The sequence below is a fragment of the Penicillium lagena genome (assembly GCF_028827675.1).
Source record: "Penicillium lagena strain IBT 129212 chromosome Unknown utg000006l_segment0_segment0, whole genome shotgun sequence".
Taxonomy (NCBI): domain Eukaryota; kingdom Fungi; phylum Ascomycota; class Eurotiomycetes; order Eurotiales; family Aspergillaceae; genus Penicillium; species Penicillium lagena.
In genome coordinates this window covers 368,529-386,749 of record NW_026623227.1, presented here as the reverse complement: position 1 = coordinate 386,749, position 18,221 = coordinate 368,529, and the positions used below count along the sequence as shown (strand labels likewise).

General features: G+C 50.0%; 7 protein-coding genes across 7 annotated transcripts; 3 read left to right on the top strand and 4 right to left on the bottom strand.

Moving 5' to 3' along the window:
- Positions 1 to 62: 62 nt before the first annotated feature.
- N7510_008300 (prohibitin subunit PHB2) lies at positions 63 to 1,141 on the bottom strand (the record flags this gene model as incomplete). Its single annotated transcript, XM_056980225.1, has 4 exons — positions 63 to 383; positions 436 to 791; positions 850 to 918; positions 970 to 1,141. 4 exons carry the CDS (start codon positions 1,139 to 1,141, stop codon positions 63 to 65), a joined length of 918 nt encoding a protein of 305 aa, XP_056830434.1.
- A 189-nt stretch (positions 1,142 to 1,330) lies between these two features.
- Positions 1,331 to 2,267, top strand: N7510_008299 (putative polyadenylation factor subunit CstF64; the record flags this gene model as incomplete). Its single annotated transcript, XM_056980224.1, has 2 exons — positions 1,331 to 1,382; positions 1,441 to 2,267. The coding sequence occupies 2 exons, from the start codon at positions 1,331 to 1,333 to the stop codon at positions 2,265 to 2,267; spliced, it is 879 nt and encodes a 292-aa protein (XP_056830433.1).
- A 743-nt stretch (positions 2,268 to 3,010) lies between these two features.
- On the top strand, positions 3,011 to 9,531 carry N7510_008298 (putative SNF2 family helicase; the record flags this gene model as incomplete). Its single annotated transcript, XM_056980223.1, has 5 exons — positions 3,011 to 3,338; positions 3,407 to 3,554; positions 3,606 to 4,382; positions 4,432 to 9,171; positions 9,234 to 9,531. The coding sequence occupies 5 exons, from the start codon at positions 3,011 to 3,013 to the stop codon at positions 9,529 to 9,531; spliced, it is 6,291 nt and encodes a 2,096-aa protein (XP_056830432.1).
- Positions 9,532 to 9,920: 389 nt separating this feature from the next.
- Positions 9,921 to 10,854, bottom strand: N7510_008297 (complex I 24 kDa subunit family protein; the record flags this gene model as incomplete). Its single annotated transcript, XM_056980222.1, has 3 exons — positions 9,921 to 10,313; positions 10,374 to 10,664; positions 10,738 to 10,854. 3 exons carry the CDS (start codon positions 10,852 to 10,854, stop codon positions 9,921 to 9,923), a joined length of 801 nt encoding a protein of 266 aa, XP_056830431.1.
- Positions 10,855 to 12,128: 1,274 nt separating this feature from the next.
- N7510_008296 (uncharacterized protein) lies at positions 12,129 to 12,935 on the bottom strand (the record flags this gene model as incomplete). Its single annotated transcript, XM_056980221.1, has 1 exon — positions 12,129 to 12,935. One exon carries the CDS (start codon positions 12,933 to 12,935, stop codon positions 12,129 to 12,131), a length of 807 nt encoding a protein of 268 aa, XP_056830430.1.
- A 1,439-nt stretch (positions 12,936 to 14,374) lies between these two features.
- N7510_008295 (S-adenosyl-L-methionine-dependent methyltransferase) lies at positions 14,375 to 15,817 on the top strand (the record flags this gene model as incomplete). The annotated part of the gene is made up of 4 exons (XM_056980220.1): positions 14,375 to 14,629; positions 14,685 to 15,197; positions 15,256 to 15,602; positions 15,655 to 15,817. The coding sequence occupies 4 exons, from the start codon at positions 14,375 to 14,377 to the stop codon at positions 15,815 to 15,817; spliced, it is 1,278 nt and encodes a 425-aa protein (XP_056830429.1).
- An 850-nt stretch (positions 15,818 to 16,667) lies between these two features.
- On the bottom strand, positions 16,668 to 18,218 carry N7510_008294 (uncharacterized protein; the record flags this gene model as incomplete). Its single annotated transcript, XM_056980219.1, has 1 exon — positions 16,668 to 18,218. One exon carries the CDS (start codon positions 18,216 to 18,218, stop codon positions 16,668 to 16,670), a length of 1,551 nt encoding a protein of 516 aa, XP_056830428.1.
- Between the last annotated feature and the right edge of the window lie 3 nt (positions 18,219 to 18,221).

Genomic DNA, 18,221 nt, shown 5'->3' with positions numbered 1-18,221 from the left:
ATTTATACAGATAGATATTCCACAGTCCGCGCGTTCAGCGCCAGCCATTAATTTTGGACTTCTTATTTCTCCTCGGTGTTCGCGTTCACATTCAGTCCCAGACCCTGGGTGTCCAGGTACAGCTTGTTCTTGCCTCCGCTCTCCTGCAAGATCGTGGCAATCTGGCGGGCGTTCTCGATCTTGCGCAGCTCAACGTAGCTCTTACTCTTCTTGATCGCGTCGCCGATCAGCTCCGCAGAGCGAGCCTCACCCTGGGCGCGCACGATAAAGGCCTGCTTCTCCTGGCGGGCCTTGTCGACCACGAAAGCAGCACGTTGGGCATCCTGCTGAGCTACTTGCTTGGCTTCAACAGCGGCGGTGAATTCGGGGGAGAAGGTCAAGTGCTGGAGGTAATGAAAGTCAGTAGTGGTCAATGGTTGTTATGGTGTGACATACCGTCAGGGAAACATCGTCCAGAGAGATGTTAAAACGCGCGGCGCGACGAGCCAGGTTCTCACGGACCAGACGGGCAACATTTTCACGCTGTGTGATCAGCTGGCTGGCGTTGAACTGAGCAACCACGCTCTTCAGCACCTCGTTGACAATCGACGGCAGCACGCGCTCATCAAAGTCCTGGCCCAGAGTCCGGTAGATCTGCGGAAGGGCGTCTATACGAGGTCTCGACAGGACACGGCAAGTGATGTTCACCATCTGTAGGTCCTTGGTGCCGGTCAGAGAAGGGATGTTGCGAGGCTTGGCGCGGACGTCGTAGATAATGGGAGTTTCGACCCAGGGAATGCGGAAGTGGGTTCCTAATGTCACAGACCGCGTGAGAAATGAAATCACCCGAGGGAGGAGGCGGATGCTTACCTTCGTTGTAGATTTCCTTCTTCACACCACCTAGTCGGGAGTACTTGATGGCGCGGTGACCACCATCCACTAGACAGTCTATTAGCAATCTTGCCATCACACAATGCATGGCAAGCATACCGTTGAAGAGAGAATTTGACACAGCCCAGGCTCCCAAGCCGACCAACACGATGGCTCCCACTCCCAGGCCGCCTCGGCCGCCGCCGGATGGAAACCCGCCACCAAAGCCACCCTTGCGCTGCTGCAGCATCATCTGCAGGCGTTCCCAGGCCTCCCGTTGATTTTGAGACATGATGGGACGGTAGAGTGTGGAAAAGAGAGGGTGAATGGGGATGCGGACGGGTTGACGGAGATGGAAGAGCTGGACGAAGTGACCTGAAGGCGGTGGACCAAAGTCCGGCAGAATCTTCCGCGTTTTGCTCACCTTCGCTCTTCATCGCCATCCTTCTCTTGCTCTCGAGTGCCCTCCACCATCGCAAAAATGGCGCCCGACCGAACAGGGAAGAGTGTCTTCTTGGGAAATATCCCCTACAGTTCGTTCACAACAATGCTGTTTGTCCTTGTACATAATGAGCTAACAAATTACCTCAGACCTCACCGAGGAACAAGTCAAGGACATCCTGAGCACCGCTGGCATCGTCACCAAGTTCCGCTTGATGATGAATCCGGAAACCGGCAAGCCCAAAGGATATGGGTTTGCCGACTTCGCGGACGCCGATGCTGCCGCGTCCGCCGTGCGCAATTTGAACGACTACGAGATCATGGGCCGCAAGATTCGCGTGGACTGGCCGCACAACAATGAGAAGGACTCCATGCCGCCGGACTACTCTGACCAAACGCAACCACAATTTCAAGATCCTGCGCCAGTACCGCAGCCGGTTCCCGGGTCGTCGCTGCTCCCACCCCTTCCTCCAGGTGTGGAACTGCCACCGCACCTCGACTGCCCCAACGCCATCTCGCACACGCTCGCATCCCTCCCTCCAAACCAACTCCTCGATGTCCTTACACAAATGAAGTCCCTCGCACAAACGGATCCTGCCCGCGCAACGGAACTCCTGCGTCAAGCGCCCCAGCTCGCCTATGCCATCTTCCAGGCCCTGCTGCTCATGAACCTGGTCGAGTACCAGCTCCTGGGCTCTATCGTCGAGCAGGCCGCCCAGCCCGCTGCGGCCGCGCCTCCACCGCCCCAACAGCAGTTTCAGCAATATGGTGGCCAGATTGGTACTCCGCCGGTTGCCGGAAGCCCCTTCGCTCCACCACCTTCGCAAGGTGCAGCGCAGGCTCAAATCCCTAATCAGGAAGAGCTTCTGCAACAAGTCCTCGGCATGCCGCAGTCGGCTATTGATGCTCTGCCTCCTATGGAACGCAGTCAGATCATGCTGCTGCGTCAGCAGCTCATGCAGGGTGGTATGCGGTAATTAGTGGCTTGACCTGGTATTATCTCCGTTCCCTCGGGTCATATTCTATTCTTTTCGGATGATACCACTGCTATGGTGGATCTTTCTTTTGATTGCTCCTTGAACAGGCGGAGGGTCGGCGCAACAGGAGTTATTTTTTCCAATACTTTGCATATTTTTTCAATGCTGAATGTGTATTCCTATAAGATTTAAAGGTCTTTTTTCGATGGTGTAAGCATTTTCTTGTTCTCCTTCCGTAGGAATATATGCTACGCCTTACCAGGTTTTCTAGATTCCCTATAGTGCATGAAAGAGGATGTGCTTAACGTCAAGATTATGTGAACAGCTAGAATAGTTTGTATCTTCCAAACAACGCAATAGGCAGGAATCTAGAGTGTAGAGTAAGAGGAACGTGCAAGAGAATTAATACGGAAGCCGCCCCAGGAAACAGATTGCAGCGTCGCTGCCTCTTCCGCACCTTTCCCAAACACGTCAACACGTACTTCTGTTTTGTTTTCCGCTCCGCGCACCCACTCCACCCATCACTCCTTCCTTCCGCTCCACCCTCTTCTATCCACGTGACACTTCGTGCCCTAGTTGATACAATCCATACAATACTTTTTGTTCAGCCTTATCAGCCTCGAAAGAGGCTCAAGGCCTCCTGGCCTCTAGGAAATTACCCATATTCTTTCCTCTTCTCTTGTTTCAAACACTTTCCCCACGGCCTTCCCTCAAACCCTCAAGTAGAAAGTCCCTCAAACGCCATGCTGCCAAATAGCAAGGCAACCAACAAGCAGCTGAAGGGGGCAGGTCAGTTCGAAAGATCGAAGCAAACTCAACTTGGTTGTATCAGCAATGGAAGTGAAATTCCTGAGGTGCGGAGGGCACAGCTGCTCGAGCCTGGTCGCTATCTCGCTCGCAACTTGCCGCCCATGCACGAATTGAAAGATATCTTCAACGACCTCGCGGAAAATGCTATCAAGCAGGGTCTTGCTGCTGTCCTCAACCACCTGGCAGGAAGACCACTGCGCGTGGCTACGATGTGCTCGGGGACCGAGAGCCCGCTTCTGGCCTTGGAGATGATCCAGAATGGTAAGTCTGATGTTTTGAGTTCGGTGGTCGGTCCTAGCTTTGAATTTTCATAACTGACCAGTCAAAAGGCCTGGCCTCCCTTCCTGGAGCGGGCCAACTCCGTGTTAAACATCTTTTCAGCTGCGAGATCGTTCCATTCAAGCAAGCGTACATTGAACGGAACTTCCACCCTCCCATCCTCTTCCGTGATATCCGGGAGCTCGGAAATGCAGAGGCGTAAGTGATTGCTTACTATCTCATACATAACATCGACTGATGATTATCCAGGGAAACCGCATACGGATCGCTGGGAAAGATCCCCGGAAACCCAGACCTCCTAGTCGCTGGAACCGCTTGTGTCGATTTTTCCAACCTCAACTCACAGCAGAAATCACTTGAAGATGGTGGAGAGTCTGGAAGTACATTCAAGGGCATGCTGGATTACGCCCAGAAATATCGACCTGCCCTGGTCATCCAAGAAAATGTCAGGAGCGCTCCCTGGGCCGAAATCGCTCACAAGTGGCAGTCGATCGACTACTTCGCGACATGGGCTGCTATCGACACAAAGGCGTACTATATTCCTCAGACTCGCGAGCGTGGGTACATGGTCTGCATCGACAAGGCCCGCCTCCGGAAAATTGGGGTGCAGAATGACACTGAGGACGATGCCATTCGCTATCTCCATCTTGGGGCCCGATGGAAAGAGCTGCTTTCCAAGTTCACACGCCCAGCCAGCTCCCCAGCAGGTATGTTTCTTCTTGGTGAAGACGATAGACGACTGGAACGTATTGAAAAAGACATGAGTACTCGTCTAAATGCCACGGCTGTCCGGGCTGAGGTCGCTTGGGAGAGATACAAGGTCCGTCACCAGCGACATCGCAACGAGCATGATGTTGGAAACCAGCGACCAATTACGCGATCACAGCCTGGCAGCTTTGTCTGTCACCCACCCGATTTCTATTGGCATACCTACATAAACTCGCAGGCGGAGAGAGTTTGGGATACCCTTGATATCAACTTCTTGCGAAAGATCGTGACCTGGGATTACGATATGAATTTCAAGGAGTAGGCTCATCCTGCTAACTTACAAGGAACATGTCTGACGAAGATACAGGCGATGGATTGAGTTGTCCCAGGGTGTTGATCGTGGCGGCGAGTCAAAAGGTTTCGGAATTATCGGCTGCCTCACGCCTAGTGGTATGCCTTTTCTCACTACCCGTGGCGCGCCACTTACCGGTCTTGAGGCCCTAGCACTGCAAGGATTGCCGTTGGACAGAATCAGTCTTACGAGAGAATCACAGCGTGAACTGCAAGACCTGGCCGGGAACGCGATGAGTTCCACTTGTGTTGGGGTTGCCATTCTTGCGGCGCTGCTCGTCGGCTACAATGTCCTGGAAAGAGGCAATGATTCGAAGGACTACCATGATAATGTGGTAAAGGCATCTTTCATCCCTCAGGATGGCTATGATACCACGCAGACTAGCCTGGAGGACGCCCAAGTCCATACAGTCGACCATGTTGATCTCCAAGCTCGAGCTACTAGAAGTGCAAGATATTGCACATGCGAAAAGCAGTCTACCATCAGGAAGAGCATCGTCAAATGCGGACTTTGCAATCATACCGCCTGCAGCTCATGTTCCGGAAATCCTTCTCACTCGTATGAACCTCTTCCACTTTCGCGCAGCGAGCCGTCGGGTTTTATTACATATCTGAAGGACCTGTTGCCGATGAGGCTCAAGCTCACCGGCCTCTCTAATATGGCTTTTGAAAAATTCGCAAATTACAAGCCGGAATGCGTGAAGGGCGCTGAGTGGCAGAACTTCACGGAAATTATCAAAACTGTACTTGGTGAAGAGCTCCGCTTCTTTGACATTACACGAGGAGGGGTCTGGAAAGTCCTCTACAAAGGCAGACATGCAACTTCTAGTCTGAGTCTCATAATCAGCAGCACTGGTTTACAATGGCTCTACTTTGCGAACCCACCCGCATCAGCACCGTCCCAGAGTCTTATCAGAGAAATGCTTGACCAGCCAATAGCAAGAATGACACCCCAGCATAAATCGCTTACTGAAGGCGACTGGGAGATCTATTCTCCCTTTAGCACAAAGTTCACTCTCAAATTTGCAGGCAGCGGGAGCCAAGTCAAGACATTCCAGGCTGAGTGTGGGCTACAGACAAACAGGTATTTGAACTCCAAAACCTGGAGCCGTCTCACGATTGGCGGAGAAGAGGAAGACGCCAGGCACTGGGATGTGGATATTCGGGGCGAATACGAGTATCTTCCTGATTGTGGCACGGCACTTGGATCTCTGCACAAGAAGGCTGCTACTGGAGACTGCCCAGCCATTTACCTTTTTCTCGACCCCACCAAACACGGCAACCCTGATGGAGATCGCTGTGTCTTTTCTCTTGAGCATGATCGTATCCCCGGATACAACAGTCGCATTACCATTGCGGAGTTGGAGCCCTCCTGGAGAGCATGGAATATGACCAGTACTGTGGCAAATGCCAACGCGTTTTCCCGACGCTGGGCCAAAGTATCAGATGCTAGATTGGAAAAATTTGTTAGTGGCCCGATTATCTGCAAAAGTCTGAAACCCGGAGTCCAAGTTTCAATTGGAAGCAAAGATTGCCACGAAAGTTACACAACATTGGTCACGCTGTCTGTACCAGCAGCAACCTCCAAACATGAAGAACAAGACACCAATTGGAGAGCCTTGGACTCTGCGGATTCTGCCGCCACTTTGAAGAATTTCGTCTGGTTGGTCCAGAAGATTTCCGGATGGAGGGAGTTCCAAGACTGGAATCAGATAATTGGCTGGGATAACTTACCACGCATGGAAGAAACAGCGTGCTCGTCCTGCCATCCACCAAAGCCCAGCATCTTGTGGGGCAGAGACCAGAAAAATGTCATTGTGCCGTACGAGAACCCGAAAGAGGCAGGCGCCTATGAGCGAGCTGTCAAGTCGAAGCCGTCTCCATTCCTGGTCTTCAGGCAAGGTGAGCGTGACAGTGAGAGTGAATTTCGGTTCACTCTCAATGTACAGACACTCGCTCATCAGGCTTACGGTAAGCTCGTTGGTACTGGGCCAAATGACGGCGTCAGTCTTCACTGGCGACTCATTCCCGATGCCTTTGACCTGGCCAAGCTGAAGACATCTGATTTTACTCTGAAGAGCAATCAAGACGACACCCCCTGCTCACAGCCGCCTCACTTCAGAGAGAAGTTGAGGAAGGAGCAGCTGCAGTCGTTAGCGTGGATGATTTCTCAAGAGGAGGATGGTGTGACCCCGTTCCTGGAGGAGGAAACAGAAGAGGCTGTGCTCTCTCTGATGCCGTGGCGGGCGGAAGTGAGGGCAGCTATCCCCAGAATTGTCCGGGGAGGCGTACTCGCCGACGAAGTGGGATATGGCAAAACGGCAATCATTCTTGGCCTTATTGATGCGCAGTTCCAAAAAGACCGCTCGCTCTCATTGGAGGTTTCTGGGTTGATCCCCACTCACGCAACCCTGATCGTAGTTCCAGACAATGTTTTCGAGCAGTGGCAGTCCGAAATTAAGAAATTTCTCGGGAAGCAGCACACAGTGCTGACCATTCAGGGTGTTGGAAAACTTCGCAAACTCAGCATTCAAGACATCCAACGCGGCGACATCATCGTCGTGGCTTGGAAAGTGTTCAGCAGCAACGTGTACTATGAAACTTTGCAGCAGTTTACAGGCACTCCAGAGCCTCCTGCAAAGGCAGGCCGCAACTTTGATAACTGGTTTCAAGATGCTCGAGATGCTCTCAAGGAATTGTGTGGCACTTTGACCTCTGACGGGCCTGAGGAATATCTTCGGGAGGTTCAGACACGGCGCGCGCGGGTCGAAGAGAGCCAAGCTGGGTATACCTATATGCCTTCACGCCGAGTTCGGGGCAAGGGCTTCACACGTGCCCAGCAAGAGACAGAAGCAAGCGCCGGTGGCGATCAAACACCAGATGACAAGCCAATGGACAGTGGAAATTGCTTGGAGAAGGCCTGTAAAGGGGAGGTTACAGAGCGCTTCTCTGAGAAGTCTCAGAAGAAGGGTACAAAAAGAAAACGCGACCAAGTACCTGACAGCAACACCATACCTAGGGTACGAGACGACCGGGAAATATTCAACATTCCAACGACCGGGAAAGATCATGATTGGCGCGAAATGCGGTATCCATTCCTGCACCTCTTCAGTTTCAACCGGATTGTCATTGACGAGTACACATACATCTGCGAAGAAAGACTGAGTTCTATCTTGTCGTTGCATTCACGATCTAAATGGATTCTATCCGGCACACCGGCTATGCGCGAATTCGCCGACATCAAGAGCATTGCCCGGTTCCTGGATATCTATTTGGGCGTGGATGATGACGGAGATGTGCCCACGCAGAACAGCCGACTGAAATCCATTCGCAAGAGCTACACCGCAGCGGAGGCTTTTCAAACGTACCAGCCTCGTCGTTCTGATGCTTGGTACTGCAATAGACGACAGATTGCGCAAAGGTTCCTGGATCAATTTGCAAGACAAAATATTGCGGAAATTGACCACATCGCCACAGAGATACATCTTGTCCCAATAAACCAGTCCCCGATGGAGCAGCAAACCTATCAAACATTGTTTAATGCACTCCTGAAACAGAATGGCCGGCATCGCAAAATCAGAAATCCTAACAACGATCGCGTAATTTCCCGTTTGAATGAGATATTGAGCAGCAGCAAAGCTCCGCTGGAAGCTCTCATCAAATGTTGTGCATCCACAAAGCTGCAAAATAACCCATGGGATGTCGAAGCATACAAAAGTCGACTGAAGACTCAGAGACAGACGAAGACGAAGAATTATGGCAAATTGGAGGGTCTCGTAAAGCAGGCCGCGTTGACCACCCGTCGGTGGGAGTTGCAGTCAAGTGCTTGGAACAACTGGTTACAGGGAATTCATGTCGACAACATTGGGGATCTGGATACAACCACGGCAGTCTACGAGCTTATCAACTGTTGCTTCGCTTCATATGCTGACTGGGCGGGAAGTGAGGACGGCAAAGGTGTCACGACGGAAATGGAAGAGCGATTGGCAAAAGCATCCAAAAAAGCCAAGAAGCCTTCGGCAAAAGCTAATACGAAAGAAAAGGCGGGGAGCCCCAAGGGCAACGGCAGCTTGCCTGGAGGGCGCTCCAGCAAGAGAGCCAAGCTCACCTCCAGCGGCCTTACTGCCGGTTCCAAGTCACAACCTCATTCTCAAAATGTGGGAGCCGTGATGAAAACACTGGCGGTTAACATTATTTCTACCTTGAAGCTGATTGTTCAAATCGAGCGTGATATCCGCTTCTCGGAAGCCATCGTGAACCTACAGACCGCAGGTATGGCAATATCATGCTGCAAATGTAATACTCAGCAAAACAGCATCACCAAAGTGGGACTTTTAACATCCTGTGGTCATCTCCTCTGCGAAGACTGCATCGACAAAATCCCCGAGAAGGAGCGCCAGTGTCTGGTCCCCGGGTGCGATGGATCCGCAAAGCAAAGCAAAATCGTCCACGGATCTAGCGTCGAGGGCGGGAAGAGCAGTTCTGAGAGAGACAGCAAGATTGAAAAACTGGTTGAGATACTTCAGCAAGTTCCCGACAACGAACTGGTGCTCGTCTTTGTGCAGTTCGAGGATCTGATGCCAGTCGTCTCTCGTGCGCTTAAAGCCACTGGCATTGAACATCGCATGGCACGGGCTGGAAATATGGGCCCAATTAATGAGTTCATCAAGCTGAATGGCGGAAAGAGCACGGGGAAGCAGCATGCTCGGCCTAAGGTGCTTATTCTTCGGCTGGGTAGTTCGATGGCTGCTGGATTGTATGTATTCCGCTCTCTTCTCCGATCACAATCCAAACCGTTTATTTACTGACACTTCCTAGGAATCTTCAATGCGCGAACCACGTCGTCTTCCTCTCGCCTCTCCTCGTTTCAACTCAACAGGAATGGAACGCCGGGATGACCCAGGCCATTGGACGAGCACGACGCTATGGGCAGACGCGGACAGTGCACGTGTATCATCTTTTGATGAAGATGACCGTCGATGTGAACGTTATGCAGGAACGAGAGGGCAAGATCCTGGTTGAGCGCCGTGGCGCGTTGGAATGGGTGTCTCCGGCCGAGAGCGAAGCTGAGGGTGTTGTTCGATGTGGAGGCGAGCCATTTGATGTTCGACTGTGATCTGATATTTTCAATTTACTTTCGATCTGGAGACAGATGACAGGGAATTGGAGATGGATGAACGGGGATATCGATGATCTTAACCGGGTTTTGATTTTCATGGTTTACAATGGGCTGGAGGGCTCGTTGTTGGGTGTCTATACTACTACTGTTCATGGAAAGAATCTCAGGTGTCTGAAGTATTGAAAACAAAGGAAATCTGCCATTGATACTCGCATCACGCTTTGTTCGGTCCCATGACAGACCAAAAAGCAGCGGAGAGCAACGTACTGTACATGATAAGGCAAAAGCCCGACACTCCCGGGGTCAGGGTTCGGTAAGTGTATATTTTCCAAGTGCAAGGCTTGTGTCGGTGTCAAACTCCCCCAAATTATAATTCCATCATCCCTCTATTGCTGAGCCTTCGCGTCCAATGCACCATCCTTCCGCATCATGGTCTCCGGGTTCCACTCGGGGTTCTTCAGGTTTGTCAGGCCGGCACTGTTCTCACATGTGTCGCGCCCGGTCAATGGGCCCGGTGCGGGGATCTTGGTGCTGGCACCGGTGGCGGTCGTGGAATCCTTGAGGGCTGTGAGGAGGGTCTTGATGGACTCCGGGGTCAGGTCCTCGTAGTAGTCGTCGTTAATCTGGACCATAGGGGCATTGACACAGGCACCCAGGCACTCGACTTCAATGAAGGTGAACAGGCCGTCCTCAGTCGTGTGGCCGGGGGTGATGCCCAGGTGTTCCGTGATGGCCTTGACGATGGCGTCACTGCCGCAGCCGCCGAGTTGGCAGGGGGTCTTGAACGAAAATTGCTACATTAGCACACTGCGAGAAATAGACATTTGAGGGAGTGATACCGTAGTGCACAGCTGCACAAAGAACTTGCCGACCGGTTCCCGGTTGTACATGGTGTAGAAGGTGGCCACCTCGTAGACACGCATAGGAGGCATCTCAAGCATGCGCGCAACCTCATTCATGACACTGATGCTGGTCCAGCCGTGCTGGCGCTGGCCCAGATCCAGAAGTGGCATGACAGCGGCCTTCTTGTATTGTGGCGGGTAGCGCTTGAGGATCTCATCGGCGAGTTTGAGGTTCTGCTCGGAGAACTTGAAGGGAATGCTCGGGTTGTTGGTGGGATTGTTGCGGTGCTGTCAGGATCGTTAACATGTGCTTCAATGGCTCAGTTTCGTGGGTGTGCGAGCAACGCAGTCTCCAACGTACCACGGAAAGGGATTCGCTGAACCGTTGCGGACCGGCCGAAAATGGTCTGCTTTGGGCGGAAACCTGGCGTAGCACCTGGCGGCCAACCCGCGGGACGTAAAAGAGCTTGGAAGCCATCGCGGGCAGAGAGTGTGGAACTGGAGGGTGGTCGGGAGGATGAGGTTTGGAGTTCGGGCGGATTCGAGTTGGCGTTTTGCGGGAGGGATGGATTGGCCAATCAGCGATGGCAGATTACAAGAATGAGTCAGCACAATGTTTCTCGTCACGTGATTATATAGATCACTTCTGCCCTAAGAAGTACCAAGGTCGGGCTCGGGTATTACCCAGTGTTTCGCCCGCGAAAACTGTTTGGCGTCCGGCTACAATTTATTGCTTTAATGGTCTCTCAAATAGTTGGCTGTTGCAGATATCCCGAGAAGCAGTGGTCAGCACAAAATTCGAAGGAAAACGGAGACGCAGGAAAGAGCAAACAATCTCCTGTTCCCCATATTGAAGCACGACCCACTAGGCCGAGTGCGGATCCGTATTCTAGTCTAGTGGCTATCCAACTGCTGAGGCTACCACAGCTATATGTACTCTTTGACTCCCATATTTAGTGTTCAACTCCCCGAAAGCAAGCATGGGAGCCTTGTCAAATTTCACCATGGCCTATCGGTCTTGGAAGAGCCGTCTGTTTCCTATGAGTAGCCTCCTATGAGTAGGGGCTGCCAGTGCTACCAAACAGCGTACTCGGTATTGAAGTCGGCAGACTCAGTAATTAATCTGGGCCTTACATTGGGGTATCTTTTCGGTCGCGTCATATTGATCCTGATAGTTTGCTTGTATTGCAGATCGAGAGTTTTGATGGGATACGAGTGATACAATTGGATTGAGGGGGGAGAGAGGGGGGGGGGGGGGGGGGGGGGTTGTGAACACGTACGATGCGTCCATGGCGAATAATGACACACAAAATCATATTGAACGGTCGATTCGGACGGACTGTGTGGAATTAAGAGCTCACCCGCGTCTCCGAAATTGTCAGTACAGCAAGTATACCATTCTTGTAATTACACTTTAAACGAATTCAGGTAACTTTTCACAACCCATTTTAAATCAACTTTAGATGATGTAAAAGACGCACTCGTGTCCCTCGTACTAGCTCCTGCAACCAGTTCGGCCAGCCTCTGAGGCCAGTCAGAATAGTAAATGTAGCTGGTAGAATCAACTGAGCACTTTCACCCCGAAGGACTTGAGAGGTTATCGCGCTCGCTACTGATTCAGGTTCCAAGGTGTATGCGTTCCAGTCTTGTCTATTCACCATACTTTCGACTAGTGGGGTCCTCACCCAAGTGGGATGCACAATACTGTTGACTAAATTAGCTTTCAGCGCATGAAACATAGCTTCGATTGACTCACGACGTTCGAACTCTGCTGGCATGATGTAGAGAATGAACTTCCTGTGCCAAGCTCTCATGAAAAGCTTGCACTCCCGCTTTGGAAGCAGCATAGCTTGCATTTTTGACCATAGACGCAAAACTCGCCATACTAGCAACCGTGACAACATGCCCATGGTTGTGTTCAATCATGTAGGGCAGGAATTCTCTGACGAGTTTGAAATGCGCCAGAAGGTTGGTCTCCAAAACGCGCATAGTTTGCTCATCCGATTCCTCGAGAATTGAGGAACTGGATCCAATGCCGGCGTTGTTGATTAATACCGTTGGCTCGCCCACTTCCCGGCGAATTTTCAAAGCAGCTTCACCAATCTCCTTCGATGAAGTTATGTCGACCTTGTAAAAAGTAGCCCCGATGGAAGGTGGTAACTCTGGGAGATGCTGGTCGAGAATCACAACTTTGATAGATTTGTCGGCAAAATGTCGCACGATCGCTTTCCCGATCCCACTACTACCTCCCGTGACAAGCACGATTTCCCGCGTCCAGTCCCAAGAAGGATCTCGCACATAGTTATTCAGGGCCAAGCGACTGAGGAGTTGGTTGGATTTGTAAAGAATACCAAACAGAAAAGCAAAACTCAGTGAAAGTTTGGATGCCTCAACGTCGAAATTATTAGTCAGGAAAGGGAAAACTAGCTGGTTGGTCAAAATAGCCAAGCTACCAATAAGAACAGATATGGCGAAGATGGGATTTAGCAAAATGTTGTTGGCAAAGCTATACAAATATGCGAAGGTGAACCCTTCATGTTGCGACTGTAGAAGAGGCATGGTTTGGAAAGAAAGAACTGACCGAGAGCTCTCAGGCAAGGTTGTGATTTGAAACTAACTGGGTACATGAGTGAATTCACTCAACGGCTCCCGGTGATTATTTAGTTGTCTGCTGCTGTATATTCAACTCTGGAATCGGGAATGCCGGAACCACCCAGAGAAAGAAAACATTGATTGTCATTAGTTATATTTTACCTCTTTGCCGAAACTTTATTTCATCCGATTTTAAGATTGGTTAATCAATTGTAACTTGTCAGTTCCCGCAGTTCGAAGAGGAGTCACGTCATCAAGCGGTGGTAGACTACTAATCAGAAGACTGAGTTGAATAATCCGGGGCCGGGAGCCGCGCAGTCTGGAACCCTATATTAAATGCGATAAGTTAAGTTACAACTTGATATGTCAACAACAAGGGACTACGGGGATATTTTATCCCGGCTTTATGCTTATCGATTCTTTGAAAATGGTACATACGGCTGAAAAGACTTATCAACAGCTATCGGCTCAGTACGAATTTGGATAAAATGGTAACTAGTTGTTAAGATATTGATTTATAATATATCGCATGTACTACGGTGTTCCTGACTGCGTTGCTCAATGATAAATCGCATTGAGGTTTCCCATGACAGTCTGAACATTAAAAGTATATGGCGAGATGAGAAAGAAGGATTTTACCACTATGGACCGATTCAGCGTCCACTGATTCATACACTAGTTTTGTAGGGTAAATCCAGGTATATTCGGACGTAAAGCGTCGTAACACGCTAAAACAGTCAACTGAGGGTCTCTTAACGGAGCCCCACAGTGGATAATCAACATGTTCAATGGACAGCTTCAATGCTAGTCAGTTCGCAGTATATCATGCTTGACACTATTGTCGGAGTCTGGAATTTGCGTATCCAGTAGTAAATCTACTAGATAGTGTCATGTGACAATGATTGAAAACGATGGTATTTAGGTCTAGCTAACATGTCCATATTTATAGTAGAGAAGCAGGAAACTCTACACAGTGAGATCTGGCCACATCGGGGCACAGTTCCCTGATGGGGAAATTCCCAGATGAGTAAGCGTCAGGATGCGGCAGCTGGACAAATCACATGGGGGCCATTATTCTGACAACTATATCTTGGTGACGTGGGACGGTCTCATCAGAGAAACGCTATAAGCACTTTTAGAAGATTACTCATTCACTTGGCCGCCAACTCTTCTAGCCTTTATCGAACCGCGTATTCCGAAAGTGGAACCGATCATGCCGGCCAATTATCCATGTATCATCTACTCAAGTGACAAGCTTACAAATGATCTCGCCACTGTTTGGATGAATATTGAACTTTAAACGCGTGCAGCACCACGAGTTATTTAAAATGGTTGTAGTTCTAGAATTCACATAGCTATACTTTGCAAATTACACTTCTCGAATAGTTCTTTGAGATACATGCACAATGTACTGTGAAAAAGATTCACTCCACTCACTCGCAACTGAACTACACGAGCTGACGGCCACTTTGGAATCTACCCTTGCTCAAAATGACCATCCCCGGCCTTCACTGGGGGTGGACGGACCCTCTGACTATCCATTCATGGACTCCGACCACGCAAATTTTGCGCAGATGCGGTACGATATAGTTGATAAGGCGCGAAAAGTTGCCTCCCTTGCCCTGGGCCCAAGAGAGTCCATGTTACATCTTGCCTTTAGCGTAAGTAAAGAGGTGAATGATCTGGAGAAACTTACAGCCTCTAAATAAGTCCTAGTTCCAAGATTATTTCTGCCTGGCGGTGATTCAGCGATATTCCTTGGCGAAGATGGTTCCTCTAAATACGTCAGTAGAATATTCCAACATTGCGGAGGTCGCCTCTTTGTCTGAACGCCAGGTACGAAGCGTGATGCAACATGCTATCGCAAATGGTATATTCTGTGAGCCAGCTGCGGGTTATGTCACCCACAATGCGCTGTCAAAACTTTTGTTGGAACCCGGCCTCGATTCCTTAGTTGGTCACTTCGTTGATGAAGCATGGACAGCGCAGCCAAGTATCCTGGAGGCCTGGAAGCGCTTTCCAAGCGCCAGTGAACCCAGAGAGACGGGATTCGCGCTTTCGGTTGGAGATGGAAAGAGCTTATTTGATTATTTTGCTAGTCATGAGGCTTCTAGAGATCGCTTCAGTCTCGCCATGTCAGCTTTGACAACTGGGGGTGGATTATCCCCGAACTTCGTTGTAGAGAACTACGAATGGAGCGAGCTTCCAGAGGGAGCGATAATAGTCGATGTATGTTCTCAATCCCCAAATTCGACGTGGCTGCTTAACCAATCACCTATTCATCCAGGTCGGAGGGGCCGATGGTACCTTGGCTGTGGCATTGGCCAATCAGTTCCACCATTTAAACTTCATAGTACAAGATCTGCCCGGAGTTGTGCACACTAATACAGCGGCGCTCCCAGCAAACTTGCAGAGCCGCGTTACCCTTCAAGACCACGATTTCTTCGCCCCACAGCGTGTTCAAGCAGACGTCTACATCCTCCGCCATATTCTACACGACTGGCCTGACAAATATTGCATCATTATTTTACGTCATTTGATCGCTGCAATGAAGCCTTCGTCAAGAATAGTTGTTTGCGACACCGTCATGGTGGAGCCAGCAGAGACCAGTGCGGAGCAGTTTTGGATGAGAAGGTACGCTGCAATAGCCCTTCTATGAATTTTCCAGTACTGAATCATATTCCAGTGCTATGAATCTTCAAATGCTGACCATGTTCAATGCGAAAGAGCGTACTCTCCATGAATGGAAATCGCTTCTCGAGCAAGCCGACCGCCGACTGCACATCAAGTCTGTGATCACCCCGGTAGGTAGCCAAGACAGCATTCTGGAAATTGCACTTTTGCAATAAAATATTGCCAACCACGGCCAGCACTATTACTTAGGGAGCATGGGCATAGTCATAGACGCTCCCATTAGTGGTTTTGCTGACTATGGCAGAGTGCCCACAATTTCAGGCGCAGAATGCTCAATTTAGGGCAGCAGGTTATGTATAAAAGCCTCCAAGCCACTTGAGATGGTAATTGCAGGGATCTAAACATGTCAGGATCTTTTGATAGGGCAATGTTGTAGCACGTGTATATTGGTTATATCATCACGAATTGAAATTCCTACAGGTCACACAGAGATTTTACCGTTCATCAATAACTATTTCCTATTATGTATTAGTCATTTATTAGTTAGTGGGCCCTCATAAATTGTCAGGCATTCCCAGATTTAACGTTATCTGAATTAGAGATTTATTTCTTCGTGACTTACACGTCCATGTGGGACTGTCGTATGCCCAGATTCTGACACAATCTCCTGTTCCCTATATTTTAAGTGGCAGATCTATTAGCTTTCGCCTGCAACTCGAGTTTGGCCGTGCATCTACGTGCCTTAAGTCTAGCCGTGATGTTAATCAAAAACTGGCGTCTATGACGGCTTAGTGGCCCTAGTGGTTGGACTATGCTCTGTACAGTGTGTCCGGAAACCGGTATCGTCATCTAGACTCTTCGATCATTTCTCGAACCCTAGTGCTAGGATTGAGTAGGTCGCATCAAGAACAGTTCTTGAATAGTGGTGTTCCTATTTCCCTTGTTATTCATGAAATTGGATTTAGAGTTGCGCTCAGAAGAGCTAATGACAATTTGACATTCTCCAGCTAAAGTAGTCCGAGCGACTAATCTAACGCCTCGCATGGAGGGTATCCGCTCTGCAATCTAAAGAAAACAAAAAATCCAGATAGTCGCGGTAGAGACGAGAGTGGCCAATCGGACTATCGTCAAGCGAAACTCTTTAATAGTTCGAGAAGATACGGAACCATCTTTCGGTACTTTTTCTTCCTCATTGGAGGATGTCGAGCGCGAATCGGTAGCGACTGGGTTTTGGGCGCCTTTGCAGTCGCTGTCAGTAGCTATATTCGGCCCCGAAGATTGTCCAGCATTGAAGTGAGATTCGAGCTCCTGGGGTGCTTGCTCTGTTCTAGTCACAATGCACACGAGCCAATATATCATAACTTGAATGGTTGGAATAGCTATGATCTCAATGATATATGAGAATTTTTCCGGTGAGAAATTTCGGTATAGCGGGGCTAGAGCTTGACCGAAGTAATAAACCATAAAACCTTGAGTGAGCGTTACCCTTAAGAAACTCGCCCTTAAGAAGTTGAGAACGTTGTAGGTGATCGGAGTGGTTTCAGCAAGGTCTTGGAATTTTTGCTGTATCCCCTGTAGGACGCGACTTTTTTTGGACAGACGGGTGACCAGACGGGTGACCAGAGGCATGAGCAGACGGTTGAGTAGCAATCCTGCGATAATGTAACCGAAGATGACCACGAGTGAAAGACCACCCACTTGGTATAGCGTAGAGAGCAAACCATAGACTAGATGACTCTGCGACAACTTATCGGCAACCCGGAGCGTCACAGGCTGCAGTTCACAGTGAAGCATCCAGAAGGTCGACGCTAGTTCGATGATTGTCCATGATGAGGAGACTGCTCGCACAGTGACATGCAAAACCATATAGACGAGACAGCGCCAGTGTCCACACGTCCACTGGGCCCGGACAGTTGGATCGAAAATCTTTTTTAGCTTAGGGGTGTTCTCTAGAGAGGCGAATTTAACCGGCTCAGCCGCTGGTGGCCGAAGCTGATGTACGCGATCGCAGAGATTATCTCCCAGAGCAGACGGCGGTGGTATGTTTTCGTGCTCTTCTTTTTCCTCGAATTCACCTGATTTGCTCTCGTTCTCAAAATGGCCGTGGTTGAGATGATCCGACAGGGCGAGGGACTTCACTAGCAGTACACGGTGAGGCCAGTCTCTACGAACTTCAAATGAAGTCCTCCGGTAAAATATAAGAATTTCGGACAGAACGGCCTCAGCGACTAACAAAGTCGCGAATGCTTGGATCCATCGATAACTCGCAGAGGCTAGCAGCATCATGTACAGGGGGAGTGTTACCCCTATGAGGAAAGCTCGCCGCGCGAAACGAGACCAGAATCCGAGCTCAAGATCAAGTAAAGAATTTTCATCGGCGAGGCGCCCAAAAGTGACATGTATTTCGGCGATATTCAGGAGTCTGCAACCGATCAACTCGAGGACGAGTGCTGTCGCGGTTGCACCAAAGCGGAATGGAGAGAAAGCCAGTATGTTCGACTTCACATCTTCAACGAAAGATCTGCGTCCATTAGGGCTGATGAGGTTGCTGATCGTCGCAGTGAGTAGAGAAAAAATGGGAAGCAGCCGCGCTGTGTCGAGGTCGGAGAGCGGCATGTA